General features: G+C 41.2%; 1 protein-coding gene across 6 annotated transcripts in view; it reads left to right on the forward strand.

The window, feature by feature from the left end:
* The window catches only part of NAV2 (neuron navigator 2), a 377,851-nt gene that overhangs the window by 229,014 nt on the left and 120,857 nt on the right, over window positions 1-27,980 (forward strand). For 4 of the 6 annotated variants that reach the window (XM_030273481.4, XM_072929490.1, XM_030273475.4 and 1 more), the window contains 4 exons: window positions 1,124-1,176; window positions 15,202-15,274; window positions 20,217-20,448; window positions 25,381-25,538. In XM_030273481.4, coding sequence (XP_030129341.4) covers window positions 1,124-1,176; window positions 15,202-15,274; window positions 20,217-20,448; window positions 25,381-25,538 — 516 coding nt within the window. Of the gene's footprint in view, window positions 1-1,123; window positions 1,177-15,201; window positions 15,275-20,216; window positions 20,449-21,991; window positions 22,061-25,380; window positions 25,539-27,980 lie in introns of all 6 variants that reach the window. The other 2 variants (XM_072929489.1, XM_030273473.4) reach the window with 1 other exon arrangement.

Genomic DNA, 27,980 nt, shown 5'->3' on the forward strand with positions numbered 1-27,980 from the left:
GGAAAATGGGATTTAATGAATTAATACTTTCTTCTGTATGGCCAAATCCGAGCTGGCATTCCTGGAAGCAGTGTGGGCTTTTCCTGTGTGGAGGCTGATGGACCACTCTGGGGAGCACATTGTGAATTCAGCTGCAGTATATTTCATATTAGCATCAATTTCCCATTGCATTGTGTGCTGTGTCCTGGGTGTGTAAAATGGGAACTATAAGGCAAGAGTGAAGCTGTGTTACTGCTTTGTTTCTCATGGCTATGACTGCTACTGGAATATTGTGCCAAATGGGATCCTCCTAACAGAGGGAGTCCATGAAGTGGATGGAGTTCTGATTGCTGTCCTGAGAATACGTGGGACTGCTAGAAAATCAGCTTTTAATGCCTGAATCAAATGGGATGTGAGTGCCTGCCTTTGCTACAGTGAAAAAGCAGTGGGAAACTGAACTTTGGTTGTAACTGGCTCTTCAGACTCAAACACAAAATTGTTTCAGCATCCAAGGCTGAAAGGTGAAACAGAGCAAACTCAGACTCTAAGGCAAACCATATCCACCTATGGATAATCTAATAGGGATTTCATTGTTTTACCTCTGACCTTAAAGATGGAAACTGTGCTCTTCTGCAAGCTGGGGTAGCATATGAGCCATGGTCAAGAATCTTGGAAAGTTGTTTCATGATTTGTGCTTTAAAAAAGAAAGAAAAAAAAATTATTAGTTATTGATCATAGATTTCCCATTACATTTAAAACCTGTATTCACTCTGCAGGCAAACCATCTGCCATGCTGACATCTCTTCGTGTGTAGTGCTCACTTTTCCACCCAGCAGTGATTCAGCCTCCAGAGCTCACATCTTTCTTGCAGTTTAAAGGAATTCCCCTGTCACTGTACAAGGAGTTGTCAGAGCAGTTGGCTTCTGCCCCAGCTGTCTCTGCAGGCACGACCCACTAGAGAGCTCCAGCTGCTTTTTTTCTTTTTGTGGCTCCCAGCGTTTCCCACATTCACTTGGACTGGACAGCTACAATCCAAAACCCCTTTACTGAGCTGGCAGCAGGTGCTCAGGAAAGCATTGCAATAAATGCCCTTGGTTTAGGTCTTCTGCTTTATTGCCTCTTTTTTTTTTTTTTTGCCTTTCAGCAAATGAAAAGATTGAAGACATCAATGGCTGCCCAAAAAATAGGTCTCAAATGGTGAGTAGTCAAGTGGTCTGTTGTTTGTGTGTGAGTGGATGAGTGACAGGGTGGGACTTCAATGTCTGAGACTTTTACTAACCATTTTTAATTATTTTTTCACAATAGTGGACTAAAAGTATAATCTTCAGAACATTAATATTACAGTTCTTGCCCCACTGTACTCCACAGTAGTTGAATCAGTCCTTATAATTTATCACATATTTACAATTGAGATTATTTTTACATTGCTACTTTCTATTTCTGGAATATCACATAATTAAACAAAAATATATAGAAGACTTGGATATTTAAAAGTACAATTAAGAGTTTCTATATCTTTTGAAATGAAACAAAGTAAATGAACAATATGAATGAAATGAAAAAAAATAATAAAATTCAAGATGCATTTTGTTGACAGATAAGAAGTTGGTTTGTATCTTGCTTACATTTAATATTCAAATCTAGAGAACCAAAAATCAGTCCAGAAAAATTAAAAGTATAATAATACCTCAGGAATATATTTGCTGTGAGTATTGCTGAAGCTAAAGGTATAGCAGAATTTTATGAAGAACACAAATAATGAAAAGCTTGTTTTTAAAATGTGTTTAAATGAAGAGCTCTTAAAATTTATGATACTTCAAACATGGTTACTTCCTTTTGTATCTTGAGAAAAAGTCATTTTGCAACATAAATTCCATTATCTTCCTTTGGCATTGCAAATGCTTGCTTTGAGACACTTGGATATCTGTTCTCTGTGGGAAGTTTCTTTGGTTTTTTAATGTTTTTTATTTTTATGAGTGTTCCTGACTGCCCCTACTTCCATGACGTCAACATGAGTACAACCACTCATGTAGTGAAATGAAATAAAGATTTAAGGAGAGGTTGACATCTTAAGTCAAAGCTCACACTCTGTTCTGCTCTTCTTCCTTTGCTTTTTGTTGTTTCTTGGAAGTTATCAATCTTGCTGAAACCACGGAGCAAGCACTCTGTGAAAAGCAATCCATCAGGAAGATTTATCATTGCTCCTTTTTGCTGCTTTGAAGAGGGTGCTTGCTGTTCTTGCTGTAGCCACAGCAGCTGTCTGGAGTATAAATAATGAGGAAATTTTGACAATTACTATAATTTAACGTTCCATGAATGTGTCGTAAGGACTGAATTTCATTCAGGACTGGAGTCTGTAACCAGCTCCAGGACGCTGCAGCTAAAAAAGTTACTTCAAGTCATTATTCTCAATGAAGAGAAAGTGCTGCTCTGTTGGATAGTGGGATGCATGTTGCTTATGGAAGCTGGATCAAGTTATAAGCAGAGGCATGCAGGGGGCATGTGCTGGGTCAGGAATGCTGGACAGGGCTGGAAGGACACATTTGGTCTGTGCTGCCTGCTCTGATGTTCCTCCACTTGCTCATTCAGGGGGCTGTGGTGGGTGGGACTGAGCCCCCTCCTCACCAGACCTGCAGTCACAGCTGGGCATCCCCAGCAGTTTTCCTCACGTGAGAAAAATGAGAATGATGCTTATGGCTCGCTTTTATCAGGTGTACAGGGTTACAGAGCTCTTTGTTGTCTGACTATAAAAATAGTGCTGTTTCCCAGAGAAGCTGTGGCTGCCCCATCCCTGGAAGTGTTCAAGGCCAGGCTGGAGGGGGCCTGAAGCAACCTGGGGTAGTGAAAGGTGTAACCAGAAGATCTTTAAGGGTGCTTCCAACCCAAATAATTCCATGATTCTTCTAAGGCAGAACACAGGAATCTCCGTGGGGTGGTGTTTGTGCAGTAGTTACTGGCAGTGTTTAGGGAGACAAGACAGATGTGTTGCAGTGCTTGTTTCAGGTACAGCAGTCTTCATCCTTTGCATTTCAGTGCACTCTATTAATGCAGCTTACAGGGTCCTGCGGAGTGTGGGAGCTTGTGTTTGTGTCTGGTAACTCTGGCTCAGAGAGGTGGCAGAGGCAAGGCCATGCAGACACTTAGGTAATGTCCACTCTTTTTGCAAATTAATCTTCCAGTTCAAAGTGTCCACATGCATAGTAGAGTGCTTGAAAGGTGAGCAGCACGATTTGGGGAGATGTAAAAAAAAGAATAGCACCAATAAATGGAGATTTAACTTTTCTCACTGTATAGAAATACAGATCTCAGAGGGAAGGATGCCTTCTACCATCCCCTTTTCCATTTGCAGAGCCCCAATGCCATGAGCAGACACATGGGAGCTGAGCTGTGAAGAATCAGCTCACTCCCAGCCAGGTGTAGCAGCTTGGAAAGCTGGACCAAATCTGTCTTCCCAAATCCATCAAAGAACATGGGGAGAAGAAGTGTCCTGATTTCCACGTGGCACAGTCCCAAGCTGGTGGTGCCAAACCTGAGGGAGAGCCAGATCAGGTCTCCCTGCCTTGTTCCCTGTGTTGGAGAGCATCAGGCAAATTGGCCCAAAGTGAGCATCAGAGACAGCTTGGGTCTGTCAGGCTCCAAGCCACTGCTGATAAGCCTTGTCAAGTGAAGTTGAGTACTGCAGAACCATGTGGGACCATCAGTGCTTACCAAGCTGGTCCCAGTGCCAAAAATGGCATGACAAGGACCCCACTGGCTCCGTGAAAAATCTCTGAGGTGAGAACCTGTCCTCCCATCACCGTCCTGTCTGGCTTGTTCTGCTGAGGGGAGTATCCCTGTCTTCCTTTCCTCCAGATAAGAGTTGGCTGGCTTTTATATAATCTATTATAGACTATTCTATAGCTTGTCCTCTGCATAAAATCGGTTTCAGGATTTTTCTTCCCCCAAACCTCTATATTTTCATTCTGTAGATATTTGTCTAAATAAAAGCCTGTAATTCTGGTGATTAGTTCCAGCTGCATGCAGAAAATACTGTGGATAAGAGAGGATGTGCTTGTATGGAGCACAGGCTCTGGGACCAAGAACATTGGGAGAGCATTGCAGCATTTGGGTTTTTAAAAAAAAACAGCAACCCTGAAAATGTTGGCATAGTCCTTGGTAATTGAGTGAAGGTCAATAAATCAAGGCCAGTTTCCTCTCCTGCACACTTCTGAAAAGAAGACTTAGCTGAATAAACCTGAGTAGGGCTATCTCTGCTAATATGGTTTGTTTATAGAAAAACAGAGATATTTTCCCTTTTTTTTTTTTTTTTTTCTTATTTGCTTTTTGTTTAGGGCACGATTTTAGAGTTTAACATGTTTAACATGTGGCATCTTGCAGATTATGGGAGGTTAGTACCTGCCCTCCTAGGTACTACAGATCATTCTTATTCGTGTGGATGCCTTTGCAAGTGATGAATGTTACCTCTTCACACCACTTATATTTGTAAAATGATAAAACCCAAAGCATATGAGTTGTCTATGCTCCATTATATATGTATGAATATAGCAAAGCTGAAACGTGCTGAAAGGAAGAGATTTAGGGAACCTGTGGGTGGATACACCAGACTTTCATCCTCCCATGTCTGGGGAAGTTGTGGGACACCCAGGACAAGAATTTGGAGCAGCAGAAAGGCACGTAGGCTTAACAAACACCACAGCACCTCCTATAAATAGGGGAGAAAATTACTGTGGTTTGCATATGGGTTGGTGCTTGGGCTTTAATATTTTTCAGGATCACTTTGTGTCTATAAATATCTGTTCTCAAACAGCAAAAGGGAAGTATTTATTTTTCTAAATGTGTTGACAGGAAGTTTTTAAGAATCATTTCTTTCTGGTGCAGTTACCAAGCTGTAGTGGTAAACTGATACCACTCAGTCTTCCTACTGCTGTTTGTCTTGCAAATAAAGGATCTTGTACTGACTGCAGTGTGGATCAGAGCCAGCATTTCTTCCCAAGAACTGTGTGGAAGTTGGGATGAAGGTCGTGTTTTCAGTACAATAATTTATTTTTCAAGCAAACCTTACTTCCAGTGATGGGAATTGGACTATTATTTTAATATTTGACTGATTTCTTGTGCTCTGATAATAAGCTGTTTTGTAATGTGTATGACACCTAAGGAGCAGTTCGTATGGAAATTTTCCAACATGGTGGGGACCTTGATTCTGACTTGGAACAGTACTGAGAATATTAATTCAGCTGTTGGAGACAGGTATCCACTCCCCTCCTCACTGTGATTTGTCAGCTCCATAAATTATTATTTTTTTATTGTCTAAAGAGCAAAGGTGTTGAAATCTCCATTACTAATTTGTTTGTATGGTATGTGTCATCCATATCTCTGTGGCGTTTTTCTCAAGGGCACTTTAATGAATTGATGTAATGGATGTGAGTGCTGCCATGATGTGGCTCATACTTACAGAAGCTGGTTGGAAGGAATAATACAAGCTGAAACCATCTGCATGATCTGAGCAGCTCTCTGTGTGTGTGTGTAATACCCACTAAGGGAGGGAGCTGCTGTGTTATGTACAAATAGCTAAAAAACAGCTGCTGTATTTAAAAAAAAAATTATTTGTTGCTTGTTTCTCATGGAAAATAATTCTGTCTCTGTTCTTTGAGAGCAGACACTCACTTTAACTTACTCCTCTAAAAGTTTTGAGCAGTTTTAGACAGCTAGTGTTGTCCAAACATTGCCACAGGAAAGTGCAATAAATCTGCCAGGCTGTTGCTGCAGCACCCCTGAGTCCCAAAGCCAAGGAGGGCTCTGCTGCCAGGGCATGTGCTGCTAATTCAGGGGAGCAGCCCTGCTGGGAGATCAAAAGCATCTCAAGCACATTTTTTCTCTGTGAATTCCTAGCATAGGATTTGTGGAAATGTATCCCAGGGGTTAGATATAGCTGTGTATTTTCAAGTAATCCAACTCCAAGGCTGAGCAAATGTAGTAAAGGGACCTTTCCCATCATCTGAGCCTTCTCCCACTTTGCCTGGGGAGCTTTTAACTTACCAGGAGCTTATGTTTGGAAATTTAATCTGGTTTGATGCTACCATGGTAACAGATGGGTGTCTTCTGGCCCTGGCCTGTGGTGCAGTTCCAAAAGCTGAAGGTCATCTGAGGGGGAAGACATCCCCAAGTGTTGTGCCAGCCTGGCCAGTGACAGACACCAGCTTAGCTTCTGTGCCTGCCCGTGCAGGGACATAGCCAAACAGCAAGTTCTGGGATGTTAAAAGAATTTTCTTTAAGCTCTCAGGGTTTCTGTTGGTCATGTATGAGCCCACATTGTGATATAGCCAAGAATGATTTACTACAGAGAAGATCTGCCAGGTTGTTTGTACTTAGCTGTCCTTCAGCCTCAGTTTATATGACTCTTGCTCCAAGATAAGATTGATTTTACTGTCTGTGTTTTTTTTCCAGGTACCCAGGCTGTAGTTATGTTGTGCATGGTAATCAGTGAGACAGGCATGGTTGGATCAGAGGTTTCCCATCCTACATAGCAAATAACAGGATAAACAGAGCTGGAGCAGATCAGGAAAGAGCAATATGTACATCTCCCTGCCATGAGGCATGGCAGTGTCACCAAACAGAGATTGGTTTCCTTTCTGGAAGGGATGGCTTCCAGAACTCTTCCTGCTTGTGGGGATGGGTGATAAGGCAGTGTGTGCCTCCTGCACTGGATGGGTGTGTAGGGTGCCTTTGCTGTAGACACTCTCATTTCAGTCCCATAAAGAATCACCTTTGTGGTCCCCAGTGGGCTGCTCTGAATTCTTCACTTTTTGGATTGATTTAAGAATTTGTACATCATCTGCCTCCAAAACAGTGTGAGGTTCAATAAAGAGCAACAAAGTAATTTTTATTAAAAAGAATGAAATATATGAGCTTCAGTGTAAAGACAGAATTAGATTCTGTTTGATCATTTACGTCACAGTTAAATGGAATTACTGCATTTTGCATACCTATGGTTCTGCCCGCCCTGTATTCATGAAACAGCAAATGGATTGAGGGGCCAGGGTCATTCCACATGTGTATATGGAGGTGTCTGTAGCTTCCACTTATATATTTGCACCTACACCAAAGTCTAGAAGCACCATTAACAGAATTTTCTGCCATGTCCATTACTGATATAAAATTATTACATAAATATACCTTTTATGCAATACTTTGCAAACACACAGCTTCTTATTATGTTTGGCATAAATGGGGAAACTGTGAAATCGTGGACTTTCTTCTAACTCAGAAGAAAAAGTTTGGTTGATTTGAGGACAGGTAGAAGTAAAAATTAATTTATTATTCTCCTTCAGCTTGGTGCTATAAGAATTAAGGCTGTTTGTATGGAAATTACTTCTCCTGCCCGGGTGTTTCTTTTACAGGAGATGCAGTGATAAGCTCTTCACTGTGGAATATCTGTGTAAACACATCACAGCTGTTAAAAGAATTAAACAGTCCAGAGAAATATTTTGTCTCTGTGTCTTGTCACAGATCTTTCATTTGCAGCCATTGCTTATACGCTGTGACTGGGTGATAATGGTTATTTTAATTAGCTATTCCTTGATGGTAGTGCTTATCTAGAGCATTTTATTCTCCTAGTTTTTGTGCAGAGCTATTTTTACATACACAAGCGGGATTATTGCACTTGTTCTGAGCAGGGAATTTCAGTAGGAGATGTTATCCAGGTGCAAGGAAGGAGGGGGCACATGTGTGTTGGTGGCACTGGAAGAAATCCCTTGGGAACAGGTGAGGCTGACACAGGAATGCCAGCAGTGCCTGGGAACGGCAGCTCCCTGCCCAGGGACCTTTTTTAGAAACTAACAACTGTCAGTGGCTGCACTGCAGGAGGGTCTTTCTGCACAAGTTTTGTTAAATTCTGGATTCCTGCTGCAAGCTGAAGTTGCTGGTACACAGAGCCTTCAACATCTGAGCTGGTGTTTGAGGACGGAGAGCAGCCAGCGCTTGTGCGCTGAGCGTTGTTGGTGTCACTCCTTCCTTTGGAGCACTTGTGCACTCTGAAAAAAGCTGGTTTTTGTAAATGTCAAGGATGTTTTAGGAAGAAGTCCACCTTTGCTAGATATTGGTGTTATTTTAGGTTGAATCACAGAATGATGAAATTATTTGGGACAATACAGGCCAGGGCATATTTTCTCTCTAGCACTGGCAAGGATAGAAATTGAAATTGCTGCTATATGACAAAAATAAAGTCCACCTTTGGTGATGTTTTAGATTGAATCATAGAATGATGCAATTGTTTGGGTTGGAAGGGACTGTGAAGACCACCAAGTTCCAACCCCCTGCCATGGGCAGGGACACCTTCCACTATCCCAGGTGGCTCCAAGCCCCATCCAAGCTGGCCTTGGACACTCTGAGGGATGCATCCACATCTTCTCTGGGCAACCTGTGCCAGGGCCTCACCACCCTCACAGGGAAGGATTTCTTCCTAATGTCTTATCTAAACCTGCTCTTTCTCAGTTTAAAGCCATTCCCCCTTTTCCCAGTTGCACAGAACATAACTTGGAGCCTGGGAGCCCCAGATAGAAAAGGGTCTTCCATGAGCAGCCAGGGAAGGTGTAAGTAATGCATCCATGAGAGTCACTGCCGTCCTAATTATGTCCTAATTATGCTGTCCTACTTATTTACTGAACACAGTCATGGCTTCTCCCTGCCTTTTCCTCCTTGCAGTTACACAGGAACAGAGATTCAGTGCCAAGAAATACAATTGCTGTGGTATGTGCTAAAATATTGTCAAGAGAGTTTCATCTATATCCTAAATTACTGATTCTCCAGAGGCAGGATTCCTTGTTGATACTTGTTTTGCAAAGTTGAGCTTGTTATGGCTTAATCGTGATTTAGAACATCTCAAGATTTCAAATTACTCACAAATTATCCACTTTAACTTTTCAAAGGTCTGATTCTGAGGAGCTAATAAAAAATAATATTTCCAGGAATATTTTTCAAAGAAAATGCTCTTCACTTTTGTTTTTTCCCCATGGGAAAATTTCAGTTTTAAATAAATAAACCTGAAGAAAACAAACCTGAAAGAAGGCTAAATAAAGCAGGAGCATTTCTACAACCCTCTGTGTGTCTCTCCCTGAGCAGATCAGCTTTGGCAAACCTTGGGAGTTGCCCTGGGTGGCCTGAATCCATTCCCAATCCAAGCGTGCCCCTTGGATGCTCTTTGTTGTCATTAGGAATTTCAGCCAGTGTGGTTTACTGCCCTCATTTCTATTCACATGGGGCATGTGGGGAGTGCATGTTGAATATTTGTCCCATTATTTCTGCAGGAAGAGCTGCAAACACAGGAGAGCAAAGGTTTTACTAGGGTCAAAGAGAAGAGGATGAATGAGATGAGGCTTAGCCGGGTTCTCCATCCTTAGACTAGTGCCCAAACTCTCCTTATCTTTAAAAACCCAAAATAAGGCAACTTTGAGAGAAGACTCAACTCTTCATGAGTTGAGCAGATTTTTGTTTCTGTGGGTATATCTGCCACAGCCTGGCTTCAAAATATGGATTAGCTTTATTTGCCCTTCCACTACATCTTTTATTTTATTTCTAAGGTGCCCACTAAGTTCTGTCAAAATCCTGAAACTTAATTTTGGGAGACAGTTTTATCCAAGTAGTCAGGAGCAGCAGATGAATGCTGTATGTATTATTTTCTTTTTAAAAAGATACATTTTGAATGGGATAACTGCTGATGAAGATTTATTTTAAACAGAGCAATAAGAGTTAGTATTTATATCCTTCTGGGACAAATGGAATTTGCAGTTCTGCTTTGGTATTTTTATATATCATTATATTTAGGAAATAGAGCAAATGAGATATTTTTGGAATGGAGAACCCTTCCTCCCCCAAAACTCCAAGATTCTAAGGATTGTCAGTGTAATGACTTTAGATTTTAAGGCTCTTTCCAAACTTTAGGATATAAAAATATGAGAGTAAAAGCCTTATTCAAAAATATAGACAAGGAATAGATTTTGTCCTAAGGATCAGCTTATGTTTCTTAGGCAATTTTCTTGTTTTCACTGTATGTGAAATTTGCTGGAATATTGTATAAAGGTTTGTGAGGCCCTAAAGTCTTTCATATGAATTAATTTTTTTTTTTAATTAATATACTGCACATAACATTGAGCCACTGGTTGCATGGAAAGCACTGGTTTCAGTGTAAGAAATGGGTTTTCTGGATAAGTTTCTCATCAAAGCTTCCCATTTATCACTGTAAAAGTTGGGAGCAGAGGTCTTGCATCACAATATGAGCAACTTACCCTGGTTTGTAAGTGAAGGAACCTACAATAAGTTTAATTCTGGTTTTTGTGTCTATGCTCAGGGCAGCACTGGTTATCCTTTACCTTGTGTGTTTGACTTGGCAGGGTTGGACAGACAGCTTTGGCTGGAGGCTGTGCCCATACTCAGCTTTTGTCTGATACAGTCAATGTTCAACACGTCAGTGCCCACCTGTGGGTCTCCATTTATAGGCTACAGGGTGGGATGTTTTGGCTTGTTTTGGTTTTTTTTTATTTGTTTCTGACCTATCCTGTTCTGCTCACACAGGCCAGGGCATGTTTTCTCTCTAGCACTGTCAAGAATAGAAATTGAAATTGCTGGTATATGACAAGCGCAAAGTCTTGTGTGATTATCTGGTCTTGGACAGTTCCCTTCTGTTCCCACCTTGTCAGGTTGTTCATGTTAAGAGGAAGTTTTCAGGTAGGTTTTCCTTCTCTGAATATGAGAATGGGAGTGATGACACTTGATACGTTATGTCTGAGCAGAAATGTAATTTTAATTTAATTTAATTTTGAGCAGTGTTGTAGTTTTCTTCCTCATAATCTCCCAATTCAAAGAAAGGAGGAGGAGGAACCCCAGGGGCTGCCAGCCCCTCTGGTGTGGGCTCAACTGTGCTTGGTTGGCATTTAGGGACATTTCAGAATAAATATCCTTCATAAAATGATGTGGGACTGATTGCACATGTTGATAGTAGGTTACTGAAGTAGTTTAAATGTGGTGATCTAAAATTGCAAATTCATTTGAATATTTTGGCTGGGAGGTTTAATAAGGCTAAGTTTTGGCTACCCCAGTAATGTTTCTGAGTGAGATAATCACTGTGGGGGTCTGTGCTTGATTTTCCTTCTTTTGCACAGCTTTTCCCTGTTTTGGGTAGGCAGGGAATGAGAGTATCCAGCTGCCATCTTTCCTGCTTTGCTTTTGCTGTGTTAAATGTTGCTGACAAAGCAAATGAGAAATCAGAATTGTCAGCCAAAAAACAACTCTAGTTCACAGTGAAACAGAAAATATCCACTCCCCTTTGGCAAATCCAGTCCTTTCACATCTGCCTAAAGGGTTTAAGCAATATGTGGACTTGGCAGAAAAGGGGCCTGTAGAGCCTGGGTGATGATTTGCTGCTGAATGCTGTCATTACAAGGAGGCAACTGTGTTTTCTGTTGGAAGTCACCAGGATGCAGAGTCCCGGGGTTTTGCTTAGAATCATAGAATGGTTTGGGTTGGAAGGGACTTTAAAAACCATCTTGTTCCAATTCCCTGTCATGGGCAGGGACACCTTTCACTATCCCAGGTTGCTCCAAGCCCTGTCCAGTCTTGAACAATTCCAGGGATGGAACAGCTACAGTTCTGTGCCAGGACCTCACCACCCTCACAGGGAAGAATTTTTTCCTACCATCCAGCCGAGATCTATCCAGAAACTTCACTTCTATCCTACACACATCTAAATGCTCTAATTATCATAGCCTGCTACCTCCAGCCCTGTCTGTACTGGGGGCACCATAAAACAATATTTTCGTATTATTAATAGTTAATACAGCAGGGCCCAGGGCAGGAATTCTTCCTTGGAGCTTTTATGAGTGAAATTCATGACATGTTGCATTGCTGGGAAATCATCTCTTCAAAGAGCAGGATGATTTCTGATGGATTAGACTGATTCAGCCAAGTCAGGGTTCTTGACTCAGGCCAGCCATTGATGTGTGGGAGGACCTTGAATTCTTACCAGCAGTAAATTTTAATAATTTCAGCTACAGTCCTGCATTCAGTGTTCCACTTCCTTCTTGGATTTTCTCTAATTTCCTTCTGTTTTCCTTTTCAAGCTCTATTTTTCCTTCAAAATCAACCAATTCCTCTCATTCCTGCCATGCTGCCATGTAATGTTGTTAATATCACAGACACTGTGTAAATTTTAGACAGTCATTGACACCTTTATATCTTTCAGTTTTATTCCTTTAGTGGATTTCTCATATGTGCAGTGCTGTACATCCCCACAGGATCTTATCCTAGTTATTTTCTGAATGTAAAGGGGTGTACTTTTGCACATCCCTGTTACTCCCACTTTGTTTTGTCATGCCTGGTGACATTAGGGTGTTTTCCGTATCAGTAGAGCACCAAGAGCCCCTGTTTCTCACAGCTTTTAGCCCGTTTCTCACAGCTTTTAGCCAGGCATTACCACTGGTGTGGCAAGGCAGCCCATCTGACCTTTTGTATGGCAGTGAGGTCCCAGGTTGCTCAACCTATGTGATGGAGAGTCATCCATCAGTCTGAGGATGGGAGTGAATTACCTAAATTCAGTGGCTGCAATGCTCAGAAAAGCTGAGGGGTTATCCCACGGGAGAAATGGAATTGTTTTAAAGGGGGCTCCCTGAATCTGAAGAGGATGAGATTAGGACATCAGCAAAGATTGCTATATAGCACCAAGAATGAGGACATGGATGAGGAACTCACTACCCAGATATAAATCTTAATCTTGTGCTCACTCTGTCCTAAAAGAGTTTATGCAAAGATGAGGGGCCTGAGAAGAGAAGCAAGCAGAGCAGGACTGAGAGAGCTACTGCAGATCTGGAGTGCAGGTGAGATATTGCTTATCTTTAGTCACTAACCTGCTTATTTGGAGTGGAAGCATCTACCCACAGCTGTGGAAGTCTGCAAGTGTTCTTGGAATGATGCAGCTTGTTAAGTGCAGGTAGAGGGAATGGACTGATCCTTTTATGTAGTGTTTATTTTTGAAAAGGTGAATTTGTTTTTCCAGCCAAGTCCCCAGCCACCTCAATAAAAGAGCTGTGTTGGAAACTTGAAAGGGTTGTTGAGTACTGAAGAAGTAAATGGGTCAATTGACTGTTGGATCATATTGAACTGTGGATAGATGAACCTTTGAACTTCACCCTGCTCCAAGCCTTAAGGTCTGAGCAGTACAGGAAATGTATTCTTTGGTACCTCTCTGGGTTTTGGAGTACACTCAAAGTGCACTATATTCTTTGTGTACTTTACATTACATCTCAAAGTATAATGAGGCTGATAAACGTGTTTCTAATTGCTGAAATCACAGTTCAGCACTGCCAATAACTTAACCTCCACCCCAATAGAAGAAAATGTTTTTATTGTTATAGTTATTGACAAGAAATTAATGTAACCTGAGAGAAATCCATGTGAGAGGTTTCCTGGCAGCTTCCCTGGTACTTTTTTTATTACTTTGAGAAGGACAAGGAGCTCAGGTCAGGTGCTGGGAGCTCAAATTCTAAAATGCTGCCTTAGCCCTCAGTTGTGTCTTTTTATGAGGGCAGGCAGGAGCTGCCAGGGCAGCTGGATTTTTCATGTTTCCTTTTGATGTCTCCATGCTTCACAGAATAAAGGTAGTTATATGAGCCCAAGTGTGGGGCTTGGTGTCTGTCTCCTTCCTTTTCCACTTGGTGGATGCAGTGTTAGGTTGCAATGTTTCAGGAATTAATAAATTAATGTTTGAGAGATGTTCAAACACAAAGACTCTGTTTTATCACTTGCTGATTACCATGGTTAAATAAAAGAATTGCTCAACAGTATCATCTAAGAGGTTTTTGTGTAACCAAACACAAAACATGGTATTTCCTAAAATGTTCTTTGCAGCCCCTCGAGGTGTCCAAGCTTAGGCTTTTGCATGGAAGTGCTTTAGTGTGGGCAGGGGGCTGGCATCTCCCTGCATCTTCTGGTTATGACAGCAGAGCTTCTGTGGGAGCTTGATAGGAAATTAGGTGTGAGGCTACTGCAAGATTCTTACTGTAATGTTGAGATAAAAGGGAAAACATTCCTCACTTGTCCAGCCTCTCTGGAGTCCACTTAGCTCGGGTTTGCGTCCAGTCTGTGTATAGCGACAGAGTTGTGTAGAGCAGCTGACAGCCAGATCTGTTGTGCACAAGTCCCTGCTTGGTGGAAGTGGATTTATCCCAGGAAGGTTGTTCCCACTGTCCCACCTCTGTGAGAGCAGGACATGCCCCTGAGTGAGTGCCCAGAGCGGCCTGGTGTTTCTGACTCGCGGGGAATGCCGCCAGGGAACGCGTTCCCCATTCCGCTGGGGTTTCCAGTTACAGCTTTTGTGTTCAAATCCAAAATCCAGTGTGGCTGGAAACTTCTGCCAGCTGTCAGCTTCTGAGCAAGTGGCAATCTGCCTTCTCAAACAAATGGCCTCCATGTTTATTTTTGGTTTCGTATTTGTTACACTTGTTGTAGGTTACGAATCCTGGCACAGAGCATCCTTGAGCCTCTAGTAAGAGATGCAGCAATTGCCTGTTGTGATGGGTGTGACAAGCACATTTCTCTCAGGAATTTTCATAGATGTGCACAGAGAGAAATTAAAGAGAAAACAATTTCTGCTCCTTGTTTTTCCCATGTGGAATGTGTTTGGAGAATTGGTTACCTGGGGTGAGTGCTTGGTTGGATTCTGGTGAGGATTGTTTGAGCCTGATGGCCAATCCAACCCACCTGGGGCTGGACTCACCAGAGAGGGTCACGAGTTGTGTTAGAGATAGAGATAGTCAGAGAAAGTAAGATGTAGTTTTAGTATCCTCCTTTTATATAGCATATTAATGTATTTTAGCATAGTTATAATAAAGAAATAATTCAGCCTTCTGAATTGAGTCAGACATTGTCATTTCTTCCCATTGGGTTCACCTGCATTTACAATAGACAGGGGTTTGAGCTAACCTGCCTCATGCAAATGCAAATAAGAGAAAGCCCTGACCCATGGAACAGTCAGTTTATAATCAATGGAATAATCCATTTAGGACCTCAGTAACTGAGAAGGTTTCATGCTGTGGTTTCCACATCATGAGCAAAGGGATTTTTTTAATGGGATGCAAAGACTGAGTGCATTTACAAGTGGCCGTAGACGGAAGTAAATAATTATTACAATGCATTTTCTTTTTGTGTCTCCTTTTTTTTTTGTTTGTTCTTGAACAGATTGAAAACATAGATGCATGCCTGAGTTTCTTGGCTGCTAAGGGGATTAACATCCAGGGGCTGTCAGCAGAAGGTGAGTCCATTGGTTGTTAAATGAGGAACCTGAATTACTACCTGTGATTGCAACTAGAACATGGAGTCTAATGGAAGATTAATAAGGTCAATTTAAACTTCTGGCAATCTTTATTTCTTTTTTACCCCATCTCAGTGTGGAAGGTAGATAAAATATGTATCTAATTTCTACACAGCTGACTTGTAAATGTAATCAATGAGACCAAATTAGAATTCAGTCAGTTCTTTACTACTTTCAATTTAAATCCAGAAATTTCCTATCTCAATTCTATAATTTGCACATTGATCAGTGTATATTTTACAGATATAAATGAACAGCTGTCAGTTGTTTGCCTTTTCAGAGAAAAATTTATTTCCTTCTTCTTCAATTATACTCTTACCTGAACAACCATCCTGCTTGCTTCTCATTTTAAAGATTTTTTCCTGTTTCCAAGTGCACAAAACAATCAAATCCAAATGTTTTGAGCCAAAACAAAACATTTTGACCTCTAATTAATCATTCCGCTTTTGAAGAGCATCAGAATTCTCTGAAACCAAACTTCTTTTATGCCAGTATGTGTGGTACCTGTTGGCTCAGAAGCTGTTTAGCTATTATCTTATTAAGAGATCAAACAGATTTCTGTCATCCTCAGCACCAGCTTTCACTTGTATTTTCATTTAAATATGCTGGAAAAGCAGTTGGGTTCAGTAGCTGAATATATGATATGACATCTCCATCAGTGTTTTTCAGAACAAATAATTGAATGTGTGGCATCATATGAGACTTCAAAGTTACATTTGATGACTGAGTCTCTTCACAAACTTAGTTTGGAGGAGGAGGCTGCAGCAGAATAGCAGATATTTAGTGTTCTAACCTGAGTACACCACAGCTAGCAGAAGAGGAGGCTGAATCTTAGATGTATTCTTATGCTGGATTAGAACAGCAATAACAAATATTTTCCTCCAAAGAGAAGCTTTATCTGAGTGCTGCCAGCATTATATGCCTCAGTTGCTCAGTTGTAATCAGAAGGATTCTCGTGTCAAGAAATTGTGAGCTAAAACTTCAAATGGCAGAAATTTCCTTGCAAGGAAATTATTAAAAAGGAAATGCAGCTGAGGCAGTTGTAAAGGCCAGTTTTGACCTTAGCATGGAAATATTGTAAAAATACATTTCACATGACTTACCTGTCTTGCTAGAAGGTAAAATGTAAGTGAAATAGCAGATCAGTGAGGAGAAAGCTGCCTGGGTGCAGAGAGCTGGCAGCGTGGTGTTGCTCACAGCATGATTAATGCCCAGAGCTCTCTGGCCAAGTCCCAGGTCAGGCCCAGCAGGACTCACATTATCCCATGGCTTCGCTGCTTTGGGATTTCTGCCTTTCTTTTACACTATCTAGGAATTAGTGCTTTAAATCACATGGACGCTAAGAAGGGACCAGCAATGTTTGCTGCCAGCATATAGCTGAGAGCATTTACTGGCTCCACCACTAACACTGAAGGAGGAAAGTGACAACTAGACATGGGGAAGGAATAAATACACTTCTAGAAACTAAGTTAAAAGACTTGAATGCAACAGTAAAGTGAATTTCTCTTTCTAGTTGCTCCAGCACTGTGTTGAGGAACAAAGAACCATTTAAAGTGAGGAATGTTGTTACCAAACAAGCCAGTGTTTCTGTGCAAATTGCCAAGACCTGCTAGGTCAACTGCAAATAACTTTATTTACTTCACTGGCAGATCCTCATCTAGGAGGAGGGAAAAGGTTGTGATTGCTTCCAAATGGGAATAATCACTGAAGTCTCCTGGGTTTGTTAAGAGCACGTATTTTTCAACAGTGCAGCTTCAGTGTGGAAAGAAGTTAATGATTAAAAACTGGAATTTTGATGACTCCTAAATGTTGAAATAATTTGGGACTGCACATGTATATCCTCCCAGAGTTGAAAAATCCTACTTTGCTATGTGCTTGCCACTGACACAGAGTCTATTCTGATGGATTTATGCAGTAGAGATGCTGAGGATCTGCAATCACTGATGATGACCATGCTGTGCTAGAGGCTCCCCTTCCCCAGAAACGTGCAGGCAAACAGGCATCCCCTTATCTAAGTTTCTTAAAAATCTAAAATCTCCATTTCTAGTTACTGAAGAAAGCTATGGAGAGCTGGAGATCTCTTTTCACTTATTGCTGCAAATTTTTATTGTTCATTCTTTGAACTATCTTTCTATACCCCTGCCCTTAGACTTGTTTTAGACTCCTGGAGTTGCAGCTGCCCAGTGAAGCTTGCTTTCCTTCACACAGTATCTCCTTGCTCTCAAGATATTGAAGATATTGGAGGACATAAATGTGCGGTAGAAACTCAAACTGATATCACAGATAAGCAGCTGCACGTCTTTTGGATAAGAGATGAGCTGGATAATGATCAGCTGAACACATCCTGGAACACTGATGTAGGGGAAACAAGCACCAGCAGGAATATCCCAGGATGGAAATCTCCAAAGAGTGGATTTGTGGGGTTTCCTATGAAAGCCAATTTCCAGTTTCAAGTTTTTTTCCAGTATCCAGGACAGTAATTTTTGGCTCCACATTCAAGTGGCTGGGTGACATCCTTGTCCTTATCTAAGTCAATATGATTCTGGAGCTGACCATGGGCTGGAGAGGATTTGAAGCAGGAAGCATTTGAGACTCTGCTGATGTGCAGAGTGCAGTGAGACTGAAGTAGTCTTTGAAATACTCCTTTTGTATGAAGTGCAAGGTAGAACTGCCAGAATTACCTCAGTCTTTAAGATAAAAGGGACAGAAGTACCACTGAAAGTCTGATTTAGTTTTTTTTTTTCAAATCCAGAGGGGAAGAGATTGCTTAAACTCATTAAAAATGTCGTTCTTTTGATTATTTGGTCAAAAAGCCTCTTGCCCTTCTGATAAATGCAGCAGAAAACAGGCAGCAACATGTCGTAGGTGGGTTATTGTTATAATTGCCTCTCACTTTGCACAGAAATCAGTTTCCAGTTGCATATAGCTTTGCTAAATTTAAACAAGCAGGCCCATGGTAATTTCTTTTATCTCTGACCTGTATTTGTGCAGTTAAGCTTCCCAGTTCCTCTGGATCTGTTCAGTTATGCTTTGACCTGTGATTAGATGCTACTTTCATTACAGATCCCATGAGTAATTTCAGTTCTTTGTTCTATATTTTTTGTCTGTTTTACTTCCGTCCCTGTCCTCCCAAGCTAAACACAGATTATTGAAGAGAATCTGCAGATTAGGGAAGAGAATGAGAGAAGGCTGGGTTTGTGCATGGCACTGCATTGGAGCAGGAGTGGGCTGGGAAAAAAGGGAAACTGGCAGGTTTAATTGGGACCCCACTGTTCAGGAAGAGACAAAAATTGGCCAAGAAAACAAAGGAAGACTGAAAATGGCTGCTGAAGGGTCCTGGGAATGACAATCCTTTAAACAAGGATTGAGGTGTCAGTGATGGGAGAGGGCACTGATGGAGGGGCCAGGCTGCAGGGAAGGAAAATTGTCTGGGGAAACTGAGTCAAGAAGTATGAGAGGAAAGGAATATCCTGGGTCTGGATATCTGGAAAGGAATATCCTGGGTCATCACCCCACTAGGTCTGCGTGATGACAGGGCCACTTAGAGAAGGGCTCATATTCTCTGAAGATGTGGGCTGGGGTTGAGACAAATTTCAGAAAGAAAGTAAATTATATTACTGGCTGGGAAGAGAAAGTAGACGGAGGTGCAGGTAGGCAAGGAGACCAAAGCTGGTACAGAACAGGAAAGAACAGTTTTAAACCTTGAGCCTCAGATCTGCTGGTTAAAGTGTTTAGGATTAGGAGCAGGAGCTTGTTTATACAGCAGAGATGAGCAATGTGAGCAGAAATGTGGCTGGGAGAGGGAGTTAAGGATGGAGTGGGGCCCATCACAGATGCAGAGCAACCTTTCAGCCGGAACTGGGAACAAATGAAAATTCTGGTTCTTGCCTTTGTGCTTGGCCACTGTCTTACCATGTGTCCTTTTCTTCTTGCTTTCTCACAGGGCAACAGTAATCTTTTAGTTCAAGTGATCTGTACAACACAGGCAGAAGTTCAGCTGTTTGATGTAGCTTTTTAAATTCAATTTTTTAAATTTAGGAAATTAAACATGCCAAATAATTAAGTCGCAGCACATTAAGGTTGTCTGCAAGGAAGAATTTGCCCTCTGCATATTAATTATGATACAGTGGTTAAGTGCATGGTCTGATACACCTTTTCATCTTTGTACTTCTGTTTGCTTTTACATTTTTGCATTTGATATTGCATAGGAGAGGATGACATTCAGGAATTGACAAGTTTATACGTTGACTGTCAAGCTATCTTTAGGTACACTGGGTGCCCAGCCATTATCAGCTTAGGTACATTGGGTGCCCAGCCCTATCAGTGATAGTATCAGAGTTGGTAATTATGTTTGAATACAGCTGTGTCCCTCAATAACCGTATTTTTTCTAGTGCAAAACTTGCATCAAATTTTCTTAGTGGAAACAATTATTCTGATATTCTAAATATATGTGTCAGAATGGAGGAATTTCCTCCTTGTGCATGATTTAGGACTGAGAAATCATTTACAGCGTGCTGTCCTTAATACAATTGTTGTTGTGGGGGTTCTGTTTTGGGGTTTTTAGCTATGTTAGTTTAAAGGGAATATTTAAAGGGACTTGCCTTTTTTTAAGCACACTGGCATTAACACAGACTGCAGAGGAAATGTGAGATATTGCTCAGTCGCTGCAGGGGAGAGATTAGTTATTTATTTCTCGTTGGTGCTCACTGGCAGTCAACTGTAATGCCAATTAGATGTGCAGAAATCAACTTCTCCTGAAGGATATCCCAAAGGAGCTCAGTTCAGACGCTGTTCTGGGGGTGCAGTGGCTGACCCACTGTGCTGTCGGAGAGAAGGCACCCACTGCTGGCTGACGAGTGACTTCTCCTCTTTGCCTTGCAGAAATCAGGAATGGGAATCTAAAGGCCATCCTGGGCCTGTTCTTCAGCCTGTCTAGGTACAAGCAGCAGCAGCAGCAGCCCCAGCACCATCCAGCCCAGCAAGCAGGGCCTCCATCCCAGTGCCAGCTGGGCATCCCCCAGCAGCAGGTGCCAGCTCCGCTCCACACTCCGTGCCAACAGCCCACACAAGCTGTGCAGCATCAGTTCAAAGCACAACCAGAAATGCAGTCCAGGTGGGGAAATCTCCTTAAAGTTGGAGCTTTTTTTTTTTGTTTTTTTTTTTTTTTTCTTTTTTTTTCTTTTTTTTTCTTTTCATTGCAGGTCTTAAAAAGCCAAAGAAACTCCTTTCTTTAGTTCTGCTCTAGAATAAAGTGTGTTGGGAATGGAATGCTGGGTAGCAATTGACTTCAAGCCTTTGGAAATCAAAACGTGTGTTTAAATATGTTTTCAGTGCTGGAAATCTGCAGCCCAATGGGTGTAACATCCCTGCTGGACCAAGTAACCACAGGATTGTAAAAAGATGTTTTTCTCACTATTCCTTTTGCTTCCTTCTACTCACAAAGCATGCACTTTAGAAAACATACATTTTAGGCATATGAAAACCATCTTCTGTTCTCAGATTACAAGAGTTTCAGTCCTCACTAAGAAAAAGAAGGGTTACCTTCCACTGTGGGGAGGGGTTACTCTGACATTGGTAAAAGAAATAGAGCTCATAACGCCTGGAGGCAATCAAAATCAAATCAAGACTTTTTGGTCCAAAAAAAAAAAAAAATGCTGGTGTTTGTTGGCACTCTTAAATCAGAGTACAGATGAATAGAAAGGGGTTTTGTTCCTTGAATGCCTTTAATAGTAGGAGTGCTCTGGCCAGGTTGGAATAAAAGCAGTCTTCTGAGGCAGTACCACAGCAAATGCATGTGCAGCCTTCTACTGGTCTGACTGTTGCACTGCTAAAACTGGGAGGGTTTAGTGGGGATAAGAAAGAGAGTTAAAAGCAGAATTCATATTTGCAGAATTGCTAAAGTATGAAGGCTTCTTGTTCTTGCAAATCTCATCTTGAGGATTGCCGTGGTGTTAACAGACCTTGTGGTGAATGCTGTCTTAAGTGCTGCCTTCTGAGGGATATAAACAGTTTAACTGAAGCCTTCCAAGTGGGACTGCTCAGAGGTTATTTGGGTTTGGCTTTTATGTCTTTCTTCACAAATTATGCTCATTTGGGTGTAAACAATAGTTTTGTATAGTTGAAAAACATAGTGTTCCTACGGCGTGTATAAACAGGAAATAATTACCGTAAAATAAATATGTATTTGAAGAGATTTCTGCAAATTTTTTGTCAAACATGCAGAGATGCTGAACACTGTTTTGCTGTTTTCAGTCCATTGTGTAGATTGGGCTGGGTTTCAAGTAACTGAAAAATATGTGTATCCTGATGATCTTCAATGTCATGTTTTCTTAGTGTGTACTAAAGTAAAGAGAAATTGCTCAGACTCTACGGAAAATATATATAATAAAGGAGCAAGAAGGAAAAGAGGAATAGAGTTGGGGGTTGCATGCAGATTTGCATGTTCATTAGTCTGTAAAAATTAATTTCAGACTGTAGTGGTTTTGACCTGAAGTCATATTTGGGCAAGAAGCTTTATATTCTTGTGAAATTCATAAAAACCCACTTTTTTTGCCCTAAAACCAGTTACTAAGTTCAGTGGCTTAAAAAAAAAAACAACAAACCAAAAAAGTTGTATTTGTTCAATGTTCTCTTCCGCTTTTTCTTTCCTGTCACAGTGCATCTCCCAGGGACTCATCTCAAAGCAAAATCATCCAATTCACTCTTGGTCAGAAAAGGTCTTCTAGGTTAGCATTTCTTCATCTTCTGCAAAGCATGAATAATCCTTTTGCAATATTTCTGGGTGCATGTTTAGAGTTCCTGTCGAAAACAGTTTGTAACGAGGCCTTTGCAAACGGCTGAAATGGGAAAGTTTTAGATGGATTTAATTTTTTTTTTTTTTTAAATGAGGTGTGGGATGCATTTTGGCCCTCAAGGAAATAATATGACTTTTTGTTCTTAGGAGCTTTTGCTTTTGAGAACAAAACATGGTTCTGGGAGTTCTTGCCTCACTGTATTAATTATATTTTGACCTCCATTATGGAAATCATAGAATGTTTTGGGTTGGAAATGACCTTAAAGATCATCCAGTTCCATCCCACAGCTGAGCTGCATCAGGCCAGCTGGTGAGGAGAGTGTCACCTGCATGCTGTGAGGTGGCAGCACTCACCAGCAGCACTGTGTGGCATTTGCTGCTCAGGGTCCCTGCTGTCCCCAGAGCTCTGACCCCAGCCCCTGTCACCTCCCTGCAGGTGAAGCAGAGGCACTTCAGTCCCTTCTCCCTGCATCCCAGCATGATTTGCATGCCAGCTCATCTGTCCATCTCATCTCAGTGATCCTAAGGGTTGCTTGGTTATTAATCTGGGTAATAATCTTGTTGTTTTACTATTATATTTAAATGTTTGACTGGAATATGGTTTTAAATTAAATACCATACAATTTTTGCTGAACTTGTGAGCTATAGCTTATGATCTTTATTCAGTTTGCATAGATTGTTTTTTCTGCTGTATAATTTAGATTTATTTCCCACATCTTATTTCTTGTATGCTGACAGTGAATCTCTGCAGAATAATCCCTGTTAAAAGTTCCACATTTCCTTTTCATGTTCTTCCTTTATCTTAATTATGGCTTGACATGGCTCATATTTGCTTAACAGAGGTGCTGAATAGTAGTAAAAGAGTGTGTTCTCCAATCTCAGTACCTTCTCTGTAAACAGCAAGAACCCAGAAGTGTCTCCCTGAACCTGATTTTTTCCTTAGATTTCACAGACACCGCTGTGAAGTATCTTGACCTAATACCAAAAGCAGGGGCTTAAAACCAGTTAGTTAAACGACAGTGGAGGAAAAAAAAAAAAAAGTCTAAGAGAAAGGCTGTCTTCAAGAGTGCTTTTGGCATGTAGGTTTTTTATTCTCAGTGTGTTTTTATTGGCAGTGACAATACTGACTCAGATGGAAAACTTGTCACTTTTAAGTGGTCGCGTGGTTTGAGGAGCTTTGTTTATTTTAAAATGTGACAGCTTTGACAAAACCTGTGTGGATATGTGTGGGGAGCCTTTTCTTATCCATCACTACAGGAAGATTGTCCCTTCCCTGCTGCTGGAAAACTCCCCTCCCATACTGGGGCCCCTGTAGCCATCCTGGGGTGGGTGCCCCATACTTGGTATTTCAAAACCAGGTGGCAGCTTTGGGCTGAGGTACCTTGTAGAAAACCTAGCTCATTTCCTGTCAAACAAAAAAAAAAACAACTTTTAATGAACTTCCTTGTCTTGGCGACTTTCTCAAAAAGTTCTATTTGTCGCTGGTTGTCCTCAGCTTCTTCCCCTGTGGTCTCCTCTGCAGTGGATGAAGCCCCTCTGGGGTTTTGTCTTGGACCCTTTGCTGCAATGATGAGTATGGACAACTTTTTAGCACCCCCCAGTACTGGAAAAAGCTGAATAATTTGAGAGACTGGTCTAAAAGTCAACCTCAGAACCATGATGTGCTGTGCTGTGGTGGTTTGAGCTTGTAAATTAATTTTTGGGTTTGTATTTGAATGGTGCCCTCATGTCTTAGACTCTTTTGAGCTTTGAAAGCATGTGCATGCAGCTGCTGACATTTTGGCTTTTTCTCCATGTTTCTTTCCCTGTTTTCTATTTCTTCACTGGTCCTGGTTAAATCAGTTTATTTAGGAAGCCCTGCCAGGTTCCTTCCTGGCTTCTCTTGCTTCTCGCAGAGGCACAATGATGATTTGGTCAGTTCCATCCCCACTCTCTGACAATTGGGAGTTCTTCCTTTTACTTTATTATTGACACAAGTTATTTGAATAGATTTTTGTGTTTTACATGAAGAAGCTTTAAAAAGATTCTGTGTGTGAATGTTGGCTTTGAAGCGTTCTGAGATGTGATGCCAGCGGCTTTCCTGATTCTGTGGCTTTTTAGAGAAGTCTTCCACCGTCCTTTTTGCCTGAAAAGCATAAAAGTTTGTTTACTTACTCCAGAATAACTACATTTTTTTCCCCAGTTAATCAGCTAAATCTGGTGAGTACAGGTTATGGTAAGCAAATGTTGGAAGAGGCAGATGCCCAGTTTAAACCAGAGGCTAACACCAGCTCACTGCTAATGTGGTTACTCTAGGAGAGGGTACTGAAGCTCTGTGTGATTTATATAGGCTCAAATAATTAAATCAGGTTAAAGTCTTGCTGGGCTTGGCTGCTGTCAGGGCAGAGATGTGATGTGCTCCTCTAGAAGGGAAAAGGCCGCCAAGTTCCATCTCATTGTTATTTCTGAAATAAGGGTAGCCTTTATGTGGCCAGCAATCCGGTTTAAGGACAGAAATGCCTCACTTAGTCCTAACCTTCTGCCAGTGGTATTGCTCCCCTGAATTTACCTGCAACTATTTCTGATTGACCAGAATTATGGCAGGTGAGTGTAAATTTTGTCTCAGGGCTTTTTTTCTGGTGTAAAACAATTCAGACTGCTGTGACATTCACATTCTCTGGACAGAGAGACATAATTCTGTCTCTCAGGATTTCTTAGAGTAACACAGAGAGAAGAAAACAATCTTTATCAATCTTTATCTCTGCTCCTTTGTTTTCCACATGTAGAATGTAGTTATAGAGATTTTTTACCTAAATTAATTGCTTAATTAGATTCCAGTAAAAGTTATTTGAGTTCAATGACCAATCAGATCCAGCTGTGTCTTGGACTCTTTGCAGAGAGCCAAGAGTTTGTTAGTTAGATAGGTAAATAAGAAGTATGTAAAATAGTATAGTATCCCTTTAAATAGTATATTAATATAATATAGTATAGTTTTATTAAAGCTATCCTTCAGCCTTCTTATCTAGAACCAAACATCATTTCTACCCTGGTCCCAGGGTCTTGCACATTTTCCTATAGACTGCAGCTTGTTTGACATACACTTTTCATCTAAGATGATCCTCTGATTTGTTCTTACAGAAGTAGAAAGACCCTTTTGAGCCTATACTTGTGCTGTTGATCCTTATATTTTCAGCTTATGCATGGTGTCCCATAGTTTCTTGCCCAGAGTGCTTTTTTACCTATGTTTAAACGTGCTGTAAATTCTTCCACCAGACTTCCAGGTCCCACCATGAGGGTGTCCGCTGCAGGCAGCGAGGCCAAAGCTCGTGGGTCCATCAGTGCCAACAACCGGCGCAGCCAGAGCTTTAACAACTACGACAAATCCAAGCCTGGCCTTCTCCCTCCAACCCCAACAGGCAGCACTGACAAAGGTAAGCAAGTCATCATTTGGATTTTTCTTCATAGTGGCTTCATTCGGAGGAAATCGGATTTTCTGTTAATCTCCAGAAGTTGTAAGACTGTCTGGAAGTTGTGTGTTGTAAACATGACATCTGTAATCCAAAAGCCAGCTGTCTCTTCTTGAAAAAAGTATAGTCCTCCTTTAATATATCTGAAGTTGTGACTTACTGGCCTGAAGGGACATCCAAAAAATAACTTGAAAAAGTCCTGGCACTAGTGAACCATGTTTTTTCATTTTGCTTCAAGCACAGATAAGGGGGAACGAATTAATCATAAAACAAGACATTTTGATGAGTAGTTTGACAAGAATGAAAAATGACCACTGAAGATTTCTGCGAAGTTTTTATATGATAAATAGTACCATTTGCTTTCATTTCCATCGCTTTTAGGGACTATCCTGCAAGAGACAAAATGACACAATTCCAATCTCGTGTTGTGTGTGAAGGCAGGAACATGGTATGTTTTATAAACATTGCAGTGAACTGATGCCGTGGCAGCGCATCAAGAGCACCCAGAGCCGTGCTGTGTGTGAAGCAGAGCTTTCCTGAATGACATTTCCTGACTTTGTGTCCATCCAGTGATGCAGGGCTCTGACAGCCCTCATTAGCCTCAGTTTGTAGCTCGGAGCGGGGCAGGGGGGCTGTGGCTGCTGAGAACCGAGCGCGTCTCTCCAGCCTGGCATGGGCAGATTGCTGGCACGGGCTGGCAGCAAATCCCACATTCCCAAAGTCGTTCTGCTGACTAAGAGGGGCCAGCACTGGGCTCAGCACAGGCTCCCTGCACTGACCTGACAGTGGCAGCCTTCAGGCTCACGTCTCCTCGCTGGCCCTGCAGAGGTTCTGATAACTGTAATGAGCATTTTCCTCCAGGGAAAAGCACTGGAATGGGTCAGCTTCTCTCTAGTTCTTATGCTTAGTGCTTTCCAGGAAACTCTGCTCTTCCTTCTCTGCAAACTGTCGTCCTAGGACTGCCTTGTCAGTAGGTTTTGGAATGTTACCCCAAAAAAGTTATGGTGGCAGCGTAGGACCCTCAGCATTCTCCAGGGACATTCTGAAACACCCTGATCATATTTTGTATAAAAGAAAAATAAAATTCACCTCTGTCTAATATAATTATATTACAGATTAATGTATTAGCATAATAAGCTAATAATTTGGCATTATTCTACCTTGGTAAATCCATGTGTACTCTTTTAGAAGGCACAGTAATGATTTAACTGTAACATCAGTATGTAATAGTTGTCTCTAAATCTGAATTAGGTCTGGCTTTCAGTTCAAAGAACATGCTAAAAGGTTTTAGTCTGAGCAGTAGAAACCTTGTTTTCCTTTGTAATATCTCCCCAGTCTCTGTCCTTCTTGTGAACAGTCTTCTGCTCATGTCCTGTAAGTGCTGGACTGGGGAGAGGTGGAGTGGGATTTGTTTTGTCCTGCAGCATGGGTTGGTTGGGAGATGATCCCTGCTCCATATGGGATGTGTGATGTTACGCTGCATGGAGGACTTCCATCTATTTTAGCTGTTTTCTCAGTTAACCAAGATTACTAAATAAGGAAAGTACTGGTTTTAGTCTTCTAAAAAGAATGAAGAAAGAAAGAAGTCCTTATGCATACAGAGAAATAACAATAATTTGTCAACTAACTTAAATATCAGCTGCTTTTAGACAGTTCTGGGAACCCTCATTCCTCACTGTAATTCATCTCCTGAGAAAGATAAACTGGTTGCTGAAGAAGCACACGAGATGAACTGCTTCCTACAAATATTACAAATGACTAAAGGAAACAAGGCTGGCTCTTAGGTTGACAATCTACATAAGTTGCATTAAGTACTCAGAATTTTGCTCTGGTCAAAAATTCCAGTCATAAATTATGGTCTTAAAAAAAAAGAGGCTTGTGTAAAGTTGAACTTGAATTTTTCTTAAAAGTATAATCATGACACAAAGTTGGTCTGCATCCATGAGAAACAAAAGCAATTGGTCTGACAAATTTTTGGCTTATTGTGAAGTTAATTGTAACGTTGCCAGGCAAAGTTTATTGTCAAAGTGCTAAGACAGTTCGGGTTTTCTGACCCATATCCTGTATTTTGCCTAAGAAAATGAGACTTACACGGCTGTGCTGTGTGCCAGGCTTGGTAAATTTTCACCTCTCTACCTAGTAGGGAGATGTTGTGGTTTTGAGGCAGGAAATGGAGAAATAAAAATCAGCCTCTTTTGGCATGATTGATCACTTTGTGATAGAAGGTGGCCTTCAGTGTTCGAATGTTTGAATCATTTCTTACAAAAAGTAGGTTGTAATTTTTAGCTTTTAGTAATCTGTGGCCTTTCCCTCCAAATGCAAATTGTCTTGCTAGTCAGTGGTCTGTGCTTGTGGTGATGAAAGTGCATTAATTGAAACAGAATGCATCAGAAAGGAAAAGGACAG

The sequence above is a fragment of the Taeniopygia guttata genome, chromosome 5 (genome assembly GCF_048771995.1).
Source record: "Taeniopygia guttata chromosome 5, bTaeGut7.mat, whole genome shotgun sequence".
Taxonomy (NCBI): domain Eukaryota; kingdom Metazoa; phylum Chordata; class Aves; order Passeriformes; family Estrildidae; genus Taeniopygia; species Taeniopygia guttata.